Here is a 20725-nt window from a genome sequence, read left to right on the forward strand (position 1 = left end):
TCAAACGGATGGACAATCTGAGCGCACTATTTAAATATTGGAGGATGTGCTTACCCGCGAGATTGTCCTTACCGCTTGCTGAGTGTGCCAACAATAATCATTACCAATCGGTCATTTAGATGGTTCCTTATGATGCCCTATATGGGAGACGGTGTCATTCTCCAGTTGGGTGGTTTGAGCCGGGAGAGGCTAAGTTATTAGGCACTGATTTGGTTCGAGATGCCTTGGAGAAGGTCAAGTTGATCCAGGATCGGCTTTGTACAACCCAATCTAGATAGAAGAGTTATGTGAAACGGAGGGTTCGCGGTGTTGCATTCATGGCTGGAGAGTGATTCTTGCTCCGGGTTTCACCCATGAAGGGTGTGATGAGGTTAGGGAAGAAGGGAAAGTTCAGCCCTAGGTACATCGGACCTTTTGAGATCCTTGAGAAAGTTGGTAAGGTGGCCTACAATCTTGCATTGCCACCAAGTTTATCTGCAGTTCATTCGGTGTTCCATTTTTCTATGCTCCAGAAGTATTATGGTGATTTATCTCATGTTTTAGACTTCAGCACAGTCCAATTGGATGAGGATTTGACTTATGTTGAGGAGTTGGTGGTTATCTTGGACAGACAGGTCCAGAAGTTGAGGTCAAAGAATATTGCTTCAGTGAAGGTTCAATGAAGGGGTTATCCCGTCGAGGAGGCGAGTTGGGAGACCGAGCACAACATGCGGAGTCGTTATCCTCATATATTCACTACTCCAGGTATGTCCTTATGCACATTTGAGGACAAGCGTTTGTTTTAAGAGGGGGAGAATGTAACGACCTGATCGATCGTTTTGTGCAATTGCACCCCGTTACCCCTTTTTATGCTTCATACATGTGTTTTTATGGTTTTATATATATTAGAAATATTGACCAAACTTTGACTTTTGTGAAAACGACCCCAAAATAGTGTTTTTATGGTTCTAATAGCTTCGTATCGTGAATTTGGACTTGGGCATATGCCAATAATTAATTTTGAAAGTCCGTAGGTTGATTTGTGTTGATTTACCAAAATTTGGCAATTTGAAGTTGAAACGTTTCACCAAAGGTTGACTTTTAGCTATCAATTTTGGAATTTTATTTAGGGACTTGGAATAGGTCCGTTATGTTATTTAGAACTTGTCTCCAAAATTTGATACCATTTGGAGTAGATTTGATAGGACTCAGACGCTTAGTTGTAATTCTAGATATTCATGAACTTTAATTTGAAATTCATGTATTTTAGGGTTCAATTCGTAGTTTTAGATGTTATTATTGTGTTTTGATCATGCGAGTGAGTTCATATGATGTTTTTAGACTTGTGTGGATATTTTGTTTGGAGCCCCGAGGGCTCAGATAAGTTTCTGACATGTTTCGGAAAGCTTTAAATTGAAAAATGCAGCATTTGGTGGCTGGTGCCTCTTGTGTCACAATTGCGAACATCGAAGTGGGTACACGGGTTGTGCGTGGTATTTGACCGGTTTAGGCTACTTAGACTATTTCTATGATTTAATTGAGATGACATATCATGTTCTAAATTCTAATAGTCAATGTATTCTTATTTGTGTTAGTCAATCCCTACATGCCTTAATTGACTTGTTTAACACTTGTTCTACATCCTACTTGATAAATTTCTCCCATGCTTTAGTTGAACTTGTTGCCTTTATTTTATAAATGTCATCTCTTTCATTGTTGATTATCATTATTTGAAGTCATTGTTACTAGTTATGTCTTTCAGTGCTATTATTCTCATTTGAAGTCATGTTATTCCCTCCATTATGAGTTATTTATATTTAGTTCGTAGTTACATGTTATCTTTCTCATTGTTGAGTTATGGTGTTGAAGATGTGGAAGCCATATCATTATGAAGCAAAGTTGATAATTGTTGAGATTTCTTTCTTGTTGAGAATTTTACATTCATTGTTATTTGTTGATATTCTTGTACACGTTGTGGTGGAGCCGTGGGCTATTGTTGTGGAAACAATGATATTGTTTATTGTTGGCAAGTTGTGATATATGGTCACTTGTGTTGCGGGTTGTTATTGTAATGTGATATTGACGCGCGTGCGGCGGTATAAGGCTTAGGGTTAATGTGCATGTGGCGGTATAAGGTGGGACATATGTGTGAGTTGCTTGTAGGGGAACTACGTGAAGTCACGCGGCGTCATGAGGTGGGACAAAGTGCGTGTAGCTATTTCGGGAAACCTATTTTCAAAACCTATTTCAAATTAAAGGCTCACGCGACGGCATAAGGAAAGATTATGATTGCGATTGTGAATTGTGAACACTAGGTGGTACCTCGGTTGTGATTCTTGATATATATACACGAGTTGGTACCTCGGTGGTGATTCTTATTGTACACGAGGCGGTACCTCGTTGTGATTCTTGTTGTTTTGTTCTTCCTTATTTTTGTCAATTATTGTCCGTATATGATCATTGTGGTTCTCTTTAACCGATTTCTTTATGTGATTTACGTGCCTACAATTCTGATATTAGGTCATGTTGTTAACAGTTTCGTATTATTTCTCCGCTTTCCATAATTTATCCTTATTACATTTTCTTATTGTTTATTTATACCCTAGTAGGTGTCTTGACATGGTCTCATCACTACTCTACTGAAGTTAGGCTTGATACATACTGGGTACCATTGTGGTGTACTCTTTTTTTTTAGCTAATATATTATAAAAATCCCAAATTGGGTCAAAGTTACAAAATGTTCAAGTGAACTACAAGAAAACAATACGACAAAGAAATCCAATGGCTATTGCTACCAAATACAATGCAGCAGTAGCGTAATGAAAGATGGAAAATACAAAAGCTAGTAATTTGAAACGTCCAATTGTTGCCGACGACCATGAATACACACACCAGTTTCCAATAATTTGTTGTAGCACCTACAAAGCACTCACCAGGTGCCATTTGTTGCAATCCTAAGGAGTAAGGTATGTTTAAATCCAGTACTTGTAAAGCAAAGCATTTTGGGCATCGTGAACTTGGGGTTTTTGAACTCATGTTGGACTCTATGAGATGCCTGCTTGACCCCATGGTTCTGTATGATGTTAAACCATCCCCAGAATGAGCATGATACCATGCTAATACCACTGAGAGATAGTCTAACACCACACAAATATTACACAGTAGTCAACCTCAAGCCATGTAATAACTGTTTGTGTAGATATATCAGAGTGTTGTCCAAGCCAAGAATTGATGTTGTAACATGTTGACCAACACCAGACTGAGCATTTTAACCTGGTAATATCACTGGGAAATGACAAAATAAGAGACAGCCATTCATTAAATCAACTGTATTATTCCATATTGTTGTGGTTTCCAGGTTCTCAAACCCTGCTCGAGTCGTACTTGATCCCCCCCAATTTAACCTGGTACAGGGTGTAGTGTACAGTAGCAATAGATTGAAAGAATCACAATCTGCCGATACTTCAAATATCTGGATTTATCTTTGGATGGTCTTTCCATATTTAAACTCCAGATTATGAAATAGCTCCTTCTTAGATGCAGCTTAAACAATCCATTCTGATGCATTAAAAACTGAGACTAAATCTACAACCTCCCAAACCACAGAATCAGTTGTCAAGTTATACATGTGTAGCATGGTTGTCATGTTGATGGACATGATTGTGATGTAGTCAGCATAAATGGAGAATCAGTTGCCAAGAGACTTTGGTATGATTTTATGCATAAGTAGCTGTAACAAAAACCAATAATTGCCTAGTGTATTCATGAAGGAATTGCTAGAAAGTATCTTCCCATTTATAGTTGTCTCAATTACTGAAATATTCCATTTCCTGCACCCCACAAAACAAACTTTTGGTAAACCCCCAGGTTGTAGCACTTTGGCACAACTCATGTACTGTTGTAATCTTCCAGTAGAGATGAATACTATGCAGTTAGCATAATGCCTGTCGGAAATTGACATGCATACACAGTGTTGCATTAGTTTCCTGTCAATTGATATGCTACTGATGTATTCGTTGGACCACACTATAATTTGTATCCTGCTAAAATAACTATCATCATCGATTGGTAAAGTAGCAGAGAACCAGTCCAGATGTATCTTGCTGTATAAAGCAAACAAACTTGGTATGTTTGCAGTGACCTAGAAATAGTTGTATCCTCATTGAGTAGTTATATATTTCTGTTGATGCAACCACTAAACCATGAATGTTCCCATAACTGAAACGCTTGTGATCAACCTGTATTAAGCCATGTATATAAAGAGCCACTGTTTCCCTGCTATATTTAGAATATTTTAATAAGACTTATGATTTTCTTTTTGCAACCCATATCCTAATGTTAGGGATTTGTGCTTTGTTCATGTTTAGTAGTTTCTTTCCTGTTGTAGGTACACTTTCAAACGAGTGAAAGGTGATTGAACCTGCAAAAGAGAAAACCAAGTTAGCTAAATAATCTGCAACTGCATTACCCTCCCTTAGCACATGCTAGAATAGGACATTGTAGTTGTTCCTAGTCTCCTTTATCTGTTTGATCTCTGCACATATACTCCAAGGACATTCCCATTCACCGTCAATAATCTTCCTCAAACTCAATGAGTCAGTTTCCATAATTAGTGGATGAAGTTGCTTTTTTACACAGTATAGCAGCCCATTCATAAGTCCTTTTGCTTTTTCCACTAAGTTTGTAGCTTCCCCTATTTCTGGAGCCTCAGCATGTATCAAGTCACCAGCACTATCACGTACACCGAAACCATATGAACTAGGGCCAGGATTTCCTTTAGATGGCCCATCCGTGTTCCATTTGAACCATCCTTCAAGGGGTAGCTCCCAGGTAACTCTTCTACTTACTAGTAATGGCTTGTAGCTTTCAAAAAATCTAATCATTTCTGGCCATAATCCTGGTATGTTTGATAGCCATGGGTATCTGATTCTGGCCAGGAAGTGCAATGTTTTGTTAACTTCATGAATTACCCTTTGTGCAGATATAGTTCCTCCATTCTTGATGGTGTTTATCCTCTTCCAAAGTTCCCATGTTATAACTGCAGGTGTTGCCTAGAACAGAGGCTTTAATTTTTGGCAGCATGGTTCATTCCACCATGCTCTTATCACCTGATGAACCTGCACCATATTTATTAATATCCCTGCTGGTTGTAAGAAATGCTTCCACACTCTGTCCGCAGTTTCATTCATTAGGAAAAGATGTTGAAATGATTCTTCATTTGGTGGAAATCAACAACAACACTTAGACACAATGATATATCCATTTCTTCTTCATAGATCATCGGTAGGAATCTTCCTTTTCCACAGTCTCCATAGGAAGAAGGAGATCTTGAAAGGTAATCCTTTGGTCCACAAGTTGCTGAATTCCTGATTTATTGGTGCTCTATGTCTTAAAATCCTCCAAGCGTTGTTTACAGAAAACTGACCTGAAGTAGTTGGCATCCATTTAGGTTCATCCTAGGTGTCATTAGTCTGATTAGAGTACTTTTCATCCATTTTGTGATCAGCTATAGATTCAGGAAAATTTTGAGTCAGTAGTTGTTCATCCCAGTCATTTCCATCCCTCAACTCAGCTACTTCCTGTATTTCTTCATTGATATTGAAATCATGAGGAAGAACATGTTACAGAGCTCCTATACCAGTCCAGTTTTCATGCCATATATTTGTGGAACCCTTATTCAACATCCAAAGAATTTCATGCTCGACCTCTTCTCTTGCCTCTAACATTTTCCTCCAGACATGGGATCCTCCTCTAAATTGTACCACAGTTGGCATCTCCTTCTTACAGTATTTGTTCCACATGTAATTTGATCAAAATGATTTGCTGGTCCTAAACCTCCACCACAATTTGGCAAACAATGATTTGGAAACATCAAATAAATATTTTATCCCTATTCCTCCTTCCTCCTTGGGTAGACACATATTCAACCACTTGCTCTAGTGTCTGCTTCTGCCTTCTTCCTTAGTGCTCCAAAAGAATCTTGCAAAAGTCTTATGTAAATGATCAATAACATTATTAGGAGGGTCCACTACTGACAGAATGTGAGTAGGTAAACTCTGAAGCACACTAGTTATGAGAGTAGTTTTTCCTCCAAACGATAAAAATTTCCCTTTCCAAGAGTGAAGCTTTGCTTTCACCTTCTTAATTAGATCATTGTAGTAATCTTTCCTTCTCTTGGTGTAGAAAATTGGTCACCCAAGGTAAGTTAAAGGGAAATTACCTTTTGTAAAACCTGTCATAGTACCAACTAACTTCACTATGGTCATTGATACCTTTCCATGCATGTAGTAGGAGCTCTTTATTCTGTTAATCATCTGGCCAGATGTTTGTTCATATTGTGTTAATAATTCCACCACTTTTCCTAAAGAGTAAGGATCAGATTATATGAAAATTATAGTGTCATCAGCATAAGCCAAGTGGTTTAATGGATCTATCCACTTTGGCATTCCAAATCCTACAAACCTCTTGTCTTCAAACAATTTGTTTAGAGATCTGGATAGCACTTCTGCAGATAGAATAAACATTGAAGGGGATAATGGATCTCCTTGTTTTACTCCTCTGCTGGACCTGAAGAACCCTGATGCTTGACCATTGAGTAGTACTGAATACCAGTTGTTCGAAAATAAGTTCCATACCATATTGATAAAGTGCGCACAAAATCCCATTTTCCTCAACACATGCATTAAATATTTCCAAGATACCATGTCGTATGCCTTAGCTATATCTAGCTTGATTGCCACATTAGCAGGCTTTCCCCTTTATCTGATATCAGTCATAATTTCTTGAGTGAGCAAGATGTTTTCAAATATGCTCCTTCCTATCACAAAACCAGACTGGTTGGGAGAGATTAGTGATGTTAGTATCTTCTCCAACCTGTCATGTAATACCCTTGATATGATCTTGTTGATGAAGTTGCTAAGACTTATTGGTCTTATGTCAGAAAATGTCTGTACTTGTTGTATCTTAGGCAGTAGCACCAGGTTTGTATGTGTTATAGATTTAGGCAATGATGCCCCTGTATAGAATTGATGTAACATGTTGTAGATGTCTGTTCCTATAGTGTCCCAAAATTATTGATAAAATAATCCAGTGAAGCCATCTGGACCGCTTGCACTATCCCCACTCATTGCAAACACTGCACTCTTGATTTCCTCTATCGTTGGAAATCTGCACATCTCTAAATTATGGTCAATACTTACCATAGCAGGGATATTGTTAAGCAACTCAAAGCTTGTAGTCTCCCTTTCTTAAGTGAACTGATGCTGGAAGAATTCCACTGCACCTTTAGTATTCTGGATTCTTTTGAGTTGTAGCTTCTGTCTCTTTCCATTGACATGATTGTGAAAATATTTTGTATTTCTGTCACCTTCAGCAAACCAATTCATGCCCGACTTTTGTTTCCAATAATGTTCTTCAATGCTTAGATAACCTTTCAATTCTACTTGAGCCTGTTGTAGTATAATTTTGTTCTCTGTTGTTGGCTCCTCTTCAAACAACATTTCTTTAATCAAAACAATATCTTCCCTAATAGCCAGTTGCTTGAAGATATCTCCCAATGTTATTTTGCTCCAATGCGAAAGTGTTGTTTTAACTCTCTTCAGCTTCTGTTTGAACATTAGAAAAGGATCTCCAACAAAATCTGCCACCCAATTCTGTTGTACCACCTCCTTGAAAGAATCATGTGTTGTCCAGAAATTGAGAAACTTAAATGGTTTAACAAAATGCATTGAATCTTCTCCACAATTCATCAATAAAGGTGTGTGGTTAGATCCAATCCTTATGAGGTGCTCCACCTCGATTGTGGGAAAGAGAGAATTGAACTGTTGGTTGACAAAAATTTGATCCAGTCTCTTGAATATGCATTCTGAATTTGATCTACCATTCCACCATGTAAAAGGACTCCCTTTGTATCCAGTGTCAAATAAACCACATGAATTAACACAGAATGCGAAATCTTCATATTCTGGTGGATATACTGGCTGGCCTCTTATTTTCTCTTCTTCAGAAAGAATGACATTAAAATCCCCACCGACCATCCAAGGTAACTCCATATCTAAAGCAAGGTAGTATAGATTATCCCACAGTTCTAATCTCTCCATTGATGAGCACTTTGCATATACAAAAGTCATCATGATGTATTTACCAATGTCTTGGTGAAATATTTTGATTGTTATTTGTTGCTCAGTATTAATCAATAACTCCCCACTCTACCAGAACATCAATAAATAACCATATCTTCCCATTGATATTTGAAATTGCATTTTCCATGCCCAACCTTCTCCTATACTTCTGAATTAACCCTTGTTTTTTAAAGGGCTCCATGAGAGCTATAATTAAAAATCCATGTTGCTTTTGCATGTTGATGACTCTTTGGAAGGCATGTTGTGTTTTAACAGACCTTATGTTCCATATGAGTGTTTTTATCATCATCTAGTTGTTGAGGTTGCCCGCCTGGGCAAGATTCTTATTGGTGGTAGGCTATCATTAGCCTGTGTTTTCTTCTTGCCTCTCTTTCCATTTCTTGATGTGATTCTAGGTGACAAATCACTTTCCCTGGCAACAGCTTTTAAATTTCCAGCAGTAGATTCATCATCATCTTCATCTTCTAATTGTAATATTACTGTTCTGCTAGGAAAAAAGAAGAGGAACAAAAACATAAATCCTCTGCAGAATCCTCAAAAAAACATGAGAACCAAAATACAAGTGGGACACAGATACAACTACCCTACAACAGCAGCAGGAACAGAATTTACAAGTCCATAACAACAATCAGATTTCCAAGCAACAGATAGGGGTTCAAGACCACAATGTTGAACAACAACAAAAAATGAAGCAGACAACAACTGTTCAGCCAATGACTAGGGATAACCATTCTAAATATCAATGGCATACTCAAAGAAAAAAACCTTCAAGGTTGTTAATAACAAAAGCAAGCAGCAGAATCTGAAAAATCACTCTCAACAAGTACTACAGACACAAGGAACCAAACCAGACAAGTTATTGACAAATAAGCTACAATCAGTTACTCCAGTAGCACTGGAAATTGTGAATGATCCTATCCCCAATTATGAAGATACATATGCTGCAGTTAATACTGGAAAGATGGACAACCAGTTGATAACTAATGTTGATAAATCTGGGATTCAAAATGCTGGGAGTATACCTCATGCTGTGAAGGAGACTGCTGATGCCAATACCATACAACAATATCCTTCTAGTGTTCTAGCAATATAATTTAAATACTCTGGGATATGTCTACCGTATATTCAATAAGTAGGAAGGTTTGCATACTTAACTTCCAACCACTGCCCATCTCCATTGACATCCTGCATATCGTCAAAACCCAGCCACACATGATGAGGTCTATATTGAGATACATCTACCTACATCTTCACTTTTGCAACACTTCCTCTGGTTTTTTGTATTGATGCAAGATCTAGGTGGAGTACCTTACCAATAGGAGAGAACAGAACAGATAGGACCTCCCTGTAGTAGAAATGCCATGGTAGTTCTGGTATTACTATCCAAACAGGTACAATGGGAGTATCTTCATTCGGGTTGAAGTTTGGAGTCCAAGCTTATAATTCCATTCTTTGTCCTTGAATGTACATGAAAGTTTTTTCCAGATGGTTGTATGATCATACTCATTGTCTAGGTCAATGTACACTGTGCTTGCATTGAAGTGGGCTATTTTAACTCTCCCCCTAGCTCAGTTTGAGCTATGAAGCTTCTCCTAATTTGTTCCATTCGAGGCATGGTGTTTAGGAATTTACCGACAATAGTGTATTGGCATCTAGTGGCTAGAGTGACCATATAATCTTTCCTGGTAAATATTACAGTTGGTTGGCCCTGTTTGGTAGTTATTCTTGGAGGTGTTAATCTATTGGTGCTATCTCTGCAACCTGCCTTGCCCTCAATTATGTAGCTAAGGAATTTGTTATAGTAGGAGGTGGAGGGGCAGGGTAGTTGGCTTGTTTATTTGGCTGGGTAGTAGGATCTCTAGGATAATAGGTGGGGTTGGGTGCTTGAAGATTGGAAAGAGCAGTTGTTGTGTTGGTATGAGTCTGGGCGTTATGGATAATAGTTGTATGTTTTTTAACATTCTGTGGGTGTGTTGGTTTATCAGAATTGGTTGTTATATTTTTGTTGATTTGAGAAGGTGCAGGATTGTATGTTTGAGTGTTCTGTTTTGCTAGGTGATTGGTTTCTGATGCAGAGGAGTTATTGTTGACATTGTTCTGTTGGTGGTGTGTAGCTAGTGTTTGTTTGTGTAGAGTTGGTTGTTTATCAAAATTAGTGGATATTTTAGGAAAGGTCAGCGATGTTGGTATTTGAGCGATATGGTTCTGTAATATAGGATTGGCATTGGCATTTGTAACAGTAGGTGCACTCTTATTTGTTCCAGTTTGCTCAAGTATTGTGAGGACATTGGTGTTAGTCTCATCTCCATGAGCTGAAAGGTGCGCAACAATTCTGTCTGAAGGAGCCAGCTGAAGAGTTTGATGGATTTCATCTAATTGATTAACAAGAGTTGGTTTAATTATCTTATCCTCAGCAGTAGGTAGTTGCTCAATTGATCTTTGGACATCATTGTGGTGTACTCATACTACGCTTCTGCACATTTTTTTGTGCAGATCCAGGTACGTCTGCTTGTGTCGGTCTTTAGTGATCATCTGTTATAGGCTTTACGGAGACTTCAAGTTATGCCTGCTCGGCATCCGCAGGCCTCAGATTCACTTTTTTCTACTTTTACTACTATTGTATTTTTCATTCAGACTGTAGATCTTATGATTCAGTTCCACCGGTCTTGGAGAGTGTATTAGTGTTGATTCTGTTTTTGGAAGTTTACATCAGTTATTCAGCCTTGTTCTAGTATTTTTTTAATTAATTGTTTCAGGTTATTATTAAATGTTAGGCTTACATAATCGTAGAGACAAGGTGTCATCACGACATCCTACGGAGGGCTATTGGGATCGTGAAACATAGATAAAGAAATGATGAGATAAGAGAACATATAGAACATACCAATCTTCGAAATAATATGCAGATGAATAAAGAAATAATGAGAGAAGAAACATTATAAAAGTTACCAAGCTTAGAAGAGAATTTGTCACAGCAATGCATTGCGCGTGTGGTTGACTTAACAACCCGGCCGATTATTTTTGTATATTTGAGCCATGTTTCCCCTTTTGAAGCTCCCCATATGTGTATTTTTGGTATTATGACTTGCGGGGATAGTTGGTTTTATTTTGGAAAAATTTTGGAATGATTTGAACCCTTTAGTTCTTGGTTTAGAAGCTTAAGTTGGAAATATTGACCTAGGTTTGACTTTTGCGAAAATGTTGCATGAATAGTGTTTTGGTGGCTTTGATAGGTTCATATTGTGATTTTGGACTTGGGCAAATGTCCGGAATTGAATTCGGAGGTTCCTAAGTTAAACTTGGTTTGTTTAGCCGAAAGTCGGCAATTTAAATGTTTGGAAATTCCTTAGGTTTGACCATAGGTTGACTTTATAGCTATCAAGTTCGGATTTTGGTTTTGGGGCTTGGAATAGGTTTGTTTTTCTATTTGGAACTTTTCTGCAAGATATGGTGTCATTCCAAGTTGGTTTGATAGGAATCGGACGCTTAGTTGTGATTCTAGAGATTCTTGAGTTTCTTTTTGAATTTCATGTGTTTTGATGTCCGATTCACGGTTTCGGATGTTATTTTGGTATTTTGATTGCGCGAACGTGTTTGTATGATATTTTTAGACTTGTGTGGATGTTTGGTATGGAGCCCCGAGGGATCGGGTAAGTATCGGACATGTTTGGGATTGGATTGAACTCACTTTTAGGTTGCTGGCATGTTGGTGCTCCAGTTATCACAATTGCGAGCACCAGCATTTCAATTGCGAAGAGCGCAGGGGAGGTTCAAATGTTACAAACACGACACCCTTATCTCATTTGGGAATCGAATATATAGTTAGGTCAGGTCGCTTTTGCAAAGTAGGTTGTCATCGTAATTACGAAGCCTTTGTCGCAATTGCTACATCTGAGTGGGCTATCAGGGTTCACTTTAATGATCCTTTTTCCGAAATTGTGATGGTTCGAAATTGCAAACCCAAGATCGCAGTTGTGACTGCTGCAGCTAAAACAAAGGGCTGGAAAAATGGGACTTAGCTTCATTTTCATATTTTAAAACCTTAGACTCGTATTATTTGTGAAACTTAACCTTTAATCCATGGAATTTGAAGAGAAAAATTGGAGAATTTTGTCTATGTTTTGAAAAATGAAATTTGAGACTTGAGAGACAAATTGGACTCTAATTTGAAAACAAAACACATATATGGACTCGTGGAGTTATGGGTAGTCGAGATCTACCCTTGGAATCGGGTTTTGACCGGGCGGTCCCGGGGTTGACTTTTGTTAACGTTTAGGGAATTGTAGTTAAGATCTTAGCTTTATTAATCGAAATTAGTTTCTCTTGCATTGTTTGATGATATTAAGTTGTTTTTGGTTTAGATTTGAGCCGTGCGGAGAAAATATTTAAGGTAGAATCCATTTTTGACTGTTGATTTGGCCTTGTTGAGGTAAGTATCTTGCCTAACCTTTTGTGGGGGAACTACCCTGTAGGATTTGTTAAATTGCACTATTTGAATTAAGTGGAGGACATGTACACGAGGTGACAAGTGTGTACACGGCCTTATATGTGAAAATTGACCTGTTTTGACTTTTAGTTACTTCTATGCATTTATTAAAGTTGGTATTACTCGTTACATCTTTCATTGTTGAGTTTACTCTTATATGCTTTAATTATAGCTGTTATTACATGTTCTATCCTTCCTTGTCGAGTTACTCTTATATGTCTTAATTGAAGTTGTTAACACATGTTCTACCTTTCTTTGTCGAGTTTGCTCTTATATGCATTTAATTGAGGTTGTTGTTACATTTCATACCTTTCATTGTTGAGATTATTCTTATGCATTGAATTGAAGTTGTAGTTATCGGGAGCTATTAACATATTCTAATTGAAGTTTGTTGTTATATACTTCATTGTTGAATTATTTTCCCGATTCATTTTATTGCTATTGATATTCTTGTGCACATTGTGGTTGAGTCGTGGGCTATGTGTTGTGGTGACATTGGTATTGTTGATTTTGGAAATGTTGTGGAATATGGACATGGGTGGTGCAATTTGATTATTGTGTTGTGATATTGATGTGCATGCGGCGGTATAAGGGTGGTATATTGATGCGCATGTGGAAAGATAAGATGGAACTTATGCGCTTGGTCGTAGTAAGGGAAATTACTTGAAGCCATGCAGCGAGATAAGGGGGCTAAAGCGCATGAAGCTATTTCAGAATATTTCTAAAATAAATGCAAAACTCACGCGGCGATATAAGGAATATTATTATTGTGACTTGTGAGATATGAATATGAGGTGTGGTACCTTGGTGTGATTTTTGTTATACATTCTATGTTGGAACGGCTTGTTGATTTGAATGGTTATTATTTTTCCTTAATTCATTTGACTTGTATTTAGATTGTATTTAATCATTTATTGTTTATTCATATGCTCACTCGTTGTTGTCATTTATTGCTTTTATTTGCCATTGTTAGATTATATTCATATTCTGCATAGGTTTCTGTAATGACCCGACTAGTGGTTTTTCTATCTAGATACCCATTCCCCTATTTAAAACTTCTCTCATGTGCTTTTACTGTTTTATGATTTCTGAGGATGGTTGATTTTTTTTTGGGAAGGGTTCGGGTTGAATTCGGAGCACTTAGTTCTATAATAGTGACCTAAGGTGGCCAAGTTTGAGTAAACGACCTAGGAACCGGGATTTGAAGGATCCAATAGGTTCACATGATGATTATGGACTTGGGCGTATGTCTAGATCGAGTTTCGGGTGGACCGGGAGCTTTTCGGCGCTTATTGTAGAAACTTGGTATTTTGAAGGTTTTAGAATTTCCTATGTTTGAGCTGAAGTGGACTTTGGTGTTATCGATGTCCGTTTGGGATTCCGAGCCTTGGAATTGGTTCATATTATGATTTTTGACTTGTAAGTAAAATTCAGCATCATCTCGAGTTGTCTAAGTATGGTTCTTCACGTTCGGAGTTGGTTGAAATAAGTTTGAAGCTTAGAAATTGATTAATTTGATTTTGTGGTACAATTATTAGTTTCGGTGTTATTTTATGTGTTCTGAGACTACGAGTAAGCTCGTAGTATGTTTATGGACTTGTTGGTATATTTGGACGGGGACCCGGGTGGCTCGGGTATGTTTCGGACCACCCGAAGAAAAATTAAACTTTGTTAAAACTGTTGGTGTGTTGGTGTGCTTAGCGATCGCAAAGAAGGTTGGATGGAGGTCTAGGATTTTACTCTTCGCGAACAAGAAGAGGTCCTCGCAAACACGAGGGGGGCTATTCCTTCTTGGCGAAGGCGTAGACCACGTCACGAACGCGAAGAAGGGAGGTGTTGAGTTGGGTTGAAAGGCAGATGGCCTTCGAACGCGAATAGGGGATTGCGAACGTGAAGGGATGGGATTTGGTTCATCGCGAACGCGACCAACTAGTCGCGAACGTGAAAGGTAATATTGGTCATCTAGAAAAGTTGGTCTTCGCGATCACGAGGGACCTTCTGCGATCACGAAGAATGAATCTCTGGACAGACTTGATTTTAATACAAGACTTAGCTCATTGTCACTTGGCCGAATTTGGGGAGCTATTTTGAGGGGATTTTCATCAAGCATCACAAGGTAAGTGAATTTTACCAACTTTTGAGATAATTACATGGATTATTGATAGATTTAACATGAAAATTAGTGAAAATTATGGGATTGTTGGAAACCTAGGGCTTGGCAATAATTGAATTTGACCACAAAATTGATTATGGAATTGGGAATAAATTATATATTTGAGTCCGTAAGTCATAGGTAATGTGGGCCCGGGGTGACTTTTATGGACCTTCCGAATTAGGTTGGGAAATTACTCTAATAGTTGAATTATGACTTTTTGAGCATATATTGATTAGTTTATACAACTTTTGACTAGTTTTGGATTGCTCGGCGTCGTTTTGGGATTTCTAATGAGGTTTAAGAGTTGAGTAGTGAGCTTGGAAGCGAGGTATGTCTCTTGCCTAATTTTGTAAGAGGGAATTATCCCCTTAGGTGTATAAATTATTGTGTGTTACTTGTTGTGGGGGCTACGTACGAATGAGGTGACGAGAGTCCGTACATAGTTATATTCATGTTTATGTCTGGGTAGACTTAGATTCACATCATGCCTTGATTGTGCTATTTAAATTTATCTTGTGCATTTGATTTCTTTAATTTATGACTAAGATTGAGACTACAATAAAATATTGACCAAGTCTCTTACTTTGGAAATTTTGAAATATTTGATGCACGTTAGTTCTGTGTCTTCTTGACTAGCAAGTATTTTCATGAGTGAGAGAGTTTCTCTACTCTTATGGGATCGGGTCGTTTGCCTTGGCATGATTAATAATTACTCTTATGGGATCGGGTCGTTCTCCTCGGCAGTATTGTGAGTTATTCTTATGGGATCGAGTTGTTCGCCTCGGCGGTACTATGTATCACCATTTCTATGGGGTCGGGCGAGCAGACTCGTGCGTAATACTTGAGATTTGATGTGGTAGTGATATCGGTTGATATTGTGCCTTCGAAGGCGGTTATGACATTTTAGTGATTTCATAATAATCCATGTTTGGAAGTTTATTATTAAAGCTTATTTGTTTTGTTGTTACTTGTTGTGTTTCATACTTGTCCTTTTATTTATTTGACCACTAATAAGCATTAAATCGACCCCTCATCACTACTTCTTCGAGGTTAGACAAGATACTTACTGGGTACGCATTGATTTACGTATTCACACTACACTTCTGCACTAAATGTGCAGGTACTGAGACAGGTACTACACGGCCACACGGGTGCGTAGGCGCATCACGGAAACTTAGTGGTGAGCTGCCTTCTATGCTTCGATCTGCAGCACTCGGAGTCTCCCTCTAACTTATTTTTTGTTTTTGTCTACTTTATTTCAGACAGTAGTTGTAGTGGTTTTATATAGTTCCTAGATAGCTCATGCACTTGTGAAACTAGATTTTCGGGGATTCTAGTGGACTTTCACAATTGTACTTTTTGTTACTTTCACTTTGATTTATATACTATTCGTACTAGTTAATTTGGTAAAGCAGTGCATATATTTCGAGTTCTAGATTTAATTTCCATTAATCTAACAAAATTTCCAAGTTTAAAAGTTAAAATGGATAATTAAATTGGAGTTTCACTGTTCTCTTACCTAATAACATCGTTGGCAACCATCGCGGCCTGTTATGGGATTTGGGTAGTGATAGATGGTATCAGAACCCTAGGTTCACATATATCTCACGAGTCATGAGCAGGCCTAGTAGAGTCTTGTGGATCGGTGCGGAGACATCTGTACTTATCTTCGAGAGGCTATATGGTGTTAGGAAACTTCTCTTTCTTCATCTCCTATCGTGCAGTTGATGTTATGCTAAATAGCTTTCTCGTATTCTCTCACAGATTGTGAGAGCGTGTGTTATGGCTGTACCGGTGGCAGAGTAGTTGCTCCCCCGATTATTAGAGGTAGAGCCAGAGGCCGTGGGAGGGCCACAACTTCTGTTAGAGGACGAGGACATCCTAGAGTTGCTCCAGTAGTACCATTAGTGGATTTAGTGGAGGATCTTTTTATTGAGAAACAGGATGATGTACCTGCAGGAGAGCCGGCCCTAGTGGATTTTATGACTGCACCAGGCTTTCAGGAGGTCATGGGTCGTATGTTGTGGTTCATGGATTCTATGACCCAGGTCGGGCTATTTCAAGCAGATCCAACCATATCTCAAGCAGGAGGTGGAGCACAGACCCCTACCGCTCATGCTTTAGGGCACGCTATTGTCGTTTATTAGACCCCAGATGCACTAATCGTGGGAGGGGCTCAGCCGGTTGCAGCAGTTAGACCAGAGACCGGACCGACCGCGATCGTTAAGGAGCAGAAGTAGTTGGACACGTGGACTAGGCTTCATCATCCTGTCTTTGGCGGTGAGCGATCAGAGGATCCACAGGATTTCATTGACCGTTGCAAGGAGAGGCTGCGTAATATGGGAGTACTAGAGTCCAACGGGGTGAACTTCACCACTTTTCAACTAGAGGTCAAGGCCCGCAGATGATGGTAGGCTTACCTCCATAATAGGCCAGCAGTTTTACCTCCCTTGACTTGGGATCAGTTCACAAATCATTTCTTGGAGAAGTATATTCCTCCTTCAGAGAGAGAGGATCTTTAGGGTCAATTTGAGCGTTTCTGATAGTGTCATACATCTGTTACCAAATACGAGGCGAGATTCACTGACATGTCTCGTCATGAAACTATTATACTCCCCACGGATGCAGAGAGAGTGCAGAAGTTTATTGTAGGTCTGCACCCTGAGATTTATGTTTTTATGGCCCATGAGACAAAGATTGGGACTTCATTCCTATAGGTTGTGGAGATAGCTCGGAGGATCGAGCGCATCCGCAACTAGAGCAGAAAATTTAGTCGAGGGATAAGAAGCCTCGGCATTTTGGTGGATTCAGTGGTGCCCTATCTAGAGGCAGAGGTCAGTTCACGAGGGGCCAGTCTAGCAGGACCATGTATTCAGCACCACCGTCTGCTCTGAGTGCTCCAGCATAACCCTACTTTAGTGTTATTCCAGAGAATACTTACCGTTCGTCGGCTATTTCCTCTGGTGGGTATTCAGACTATCAAGGTCAGACTCCGAGCTAGTAGTTCACCACTCAGAGAGGTTGTTTTGAGTGCGGGGAGTTAGGCCACGTGAAGAGGTTTTGTCCCAGTCTTTGGGGCAAGGCAGTGCAGCAGGACCATTGGCTCATGATTACTGCACCGCCTCCCTGCTCGTCCAGAGGTAGAGAGCAGGTAGGTAGGGGTCGCCCTAGAGGTGGAGGCCAATCAGGTGGCGCTCTGGCTAGATTTTATGCTTTCCCAACCATGCCAGAGGAAGTCACCTCCGATGTAGTGATTACAAGTACTATTTATGTCTGCGGTAGAGATGCTTCGATACTATTTGATCCAGGGTCGACTTATTCCCATGTCTTTTATCTATTTACTCCTTATCTAGATATATCTCGTGAGTCCTTGGGTGTTCGTGTATATGTGTCCATGCCAGTGGGTGATTCTGTTATTGTGGATCAGGTTTACCGGTCCTGTGTAGTGACTTTCTATGGTTATGAGACTACAACGGATCTTCTATTGCTCGATATGATTGATTTCGAGGTAATACAGGACATGGATTGGTTGTTTTCGTACCATGCCATTCTCGATTGCCATGCCACGACTGTTACCTTGGAGATTTTTTAGTTGCCTAGATTGGATTGGAGGGGTTAATCTATTAGTACTTACAGTTGGGTTATTTCTTTCTTTAAGGCTCGACATATGGTCGAGAAGGGATGTCTGGCCTTTCTGGCTTTTGTTTGGGACACCACTACAGAGACTCCCACGATAGATTCAGTGTCGGTGGTACGGGAGTTTTCTTATGTATTTCCTGTTGATCTACCAAGTATGCCACCATATCGGGATATCGATTTTGGCTTTGATTTGGTGCCATGCACCCATCCTATCTCTACTTTGCCTTATCGCATGGCTCCAATGGAGTTGAGGGAGCTAAAGTAACAACTTCAGGAGTTGCACAAAAAAGGGTTCATCAGGCCGAGTGTGTCACCTTGGGGTGCACTTGTATTATTTGTAAAGAAGAAGAATAGGAGTATGCGGATGTGCATTGATTACCGCCATCTGAACAAAGTCACCATCAAGAATAAGTACATGTTTCCGCGCATCGATGATTTGTTTGATCAGCTACAGGGTGATAGAGTGTTTTCAAAGATCGACTTGAGATCTGGTTATCATCATCTGAATATTCGTGCTTCGGATATTCCGAAGAAGGCTTTCCGAACTCGATATGGGCACTATAAGTTATTACCGATTGTCCTTCAGCTTAACTAACGCCCTGGCGGTGTTTATGGATTTGATTGATCGAGTGTTCAGACCATATCTTGACTCATTTATCATTGTATTCATTGATGACACATTGATTTACTCACGTAGTATGGAGTAGCACGAGAAGCATTTGAGGTTAGTGTTTTAGACCTTGCAGGGAAAAAAGTTATATGTTAAGTTCTCCAAGTGCGAGTTCCGACTAGATTCCATGGATTTCTTGGGGGATGTTGTATCAGGTGGGGGTATTAAGTGGATCCCAGAAAGATGGAGGCAGTTCAGAGTTGGTCGCGTCCTACCATAGTGACCGAGATAAGGAGTTTCTTGGGGATATCAGGTTATTATTGCCGATTTGTGGAGGGTTTCCCGTCTATCATAGCTCCTTTGACTAGTTTGACCTAGAAGGGTTCTCAGTTCAAATGGTCTGATGATGGTGTGGCCAGCTTTCAAAATCTCAAGACCGCATTGACTACAGCACCGGTGTTGGTTTTTCCCTCTGTTTTGGGGATGTATAATGTGTATTGCGACGCTTCACGCGTTGGTTTTGGGTTGTGTGTTGATGTAGGAGGGACGAGTTATTACATGTTCTTCACGTCAACTGAAGCCTAGTGAGAAGAATTACCCTATTCACGACTTGGAGTTGGTTGCGATAGTTCATACCCTCAAGATCTGGAGGCATTATCTTTATTGGGTGTCGTGCAAGGTTTACATCGATCACCGCAATTCATAGCATTTGTTTATGTAGAGGGATCTTAATATTAGGCAACGCATGTGGCTTGAGTTACTGAAGGATTATGATATTACCATCCTCTATCATCCGGGCAAGGCGAATGTGGTCGCGAATGCCTTGAGCATAAAGGTCGAGAGTATAGGTAGTTTGGCATTCATTTCAGTGGGGGATAGGCCATTGGCTTTGGACATCCAGTCCTTAGTTAACCGACTTGTAAGGTTGGATATTTCATAGACCAGTCGAGTTCTTGCATGTGTTGTGGCTCAGTCTTCCTTATTCAATCGGATCAAGGTTCGTCAGTATGATAATCCACACTTGTTGTTCCTTAGAGAGACGGTGCTACCGGGTTATGTCAAGCAGGTTACTATCGGCAATGATGGTGTCCTGCGAATCCGGGGTCGTTTATGTGTTCCTAATATTGATGGCCTTAAGGAGATGTTTTTAGAGGAGACACAGAATTCGTGTTATTCTATTCATCCAGGTGCCACGAAGATGTATCGTGACTTTAGGCATCATTACTAGTGGCGGTGGATGAATAAGAACACAGTTGAGTATATGGCTAGATGTCTGAATTGCTAGCATGTTAAGTACGAGCACTAGAGTCCAGGTGGCCTACTTCATCAAATGGTTATACCGTAGTGGGAGAGTATCACTATGGATTTCGTGGTTGGGTTGCTGCTGATGTTGAGGAAATTTGATGCTTTGGGGTCATTTTCGAAATTCTGTCCAAGTCTGCACACTTTATTTCGGTGGTGACTACTTACACTTCAGAGAGGTTGGCCCAAATTTAAATTTAGCGGATCGTCTGGTTGTATGTCATGCCTATTTCCATCATTTCAGATAGAGGCACTCAGTTCATTTCACATTTATGGAGAGTTGTACATAGTGATTTGGGTACCTGGGTAGAGCTCAGCACTGCCTTTCATCCGCAGACCGACGGGCAGTCGGAGTGGACAGTTCAGATTGTGGAGGATATGCTCAGAGCATGTGTGATCGACTTCGGAGGGTA

The 20725-nt window shown here is 39.6% G+C and overlaps 2 protein-coding genes across 2 annotated transcripts; one reads left to right on the plus strand and one right to left on the minus strand.

The window, feature by feature from the left end:
* The first annotated feature begins 353 nt into the window (after positions 1-353).
* On the plus strand, positions 354-662 carry LOC138901721 (uncharacterized). The gene has a single exon (XM_070189504.1). The coding sequence runs from the start codon at positions 354-356 to the stop codon at positions 660-662; it is 309 nt and encodes a 102-aa protein (XP_070045605.1).
* Positions 663-7226: 6564 nt separating this feature from the next.
* On the minus strand, positions 7227-8078 carry LOC138901722 (uncharacterized). Its single transcript, XM_070189505.1, has one exon. It carries the CDS (start codon positions 8076-8078, stop codon positions 7227-7229), a length of 852 nt encoding a protein of 283 aa, XP_070045606.1.
* Positions 8079-20725: the final 12647 nt, after the last annotated feature.

The sequence above is a fragment of the Nicotiana tomentosiformis genome, chromosome 11, assembly GCF_000390325.3.
Source record: "Nicotiana tomentosiformis chromosome 11, ASM39032v3, whole genome shotgun sequence".
Classification (NCBI taxonomy): Eukaryota; Viridiplantae; Streptophyta; class Magnoliopsida; order Solanales; family Solanaceae; genus Nicotiana; species Nicotiana tomentosiformis.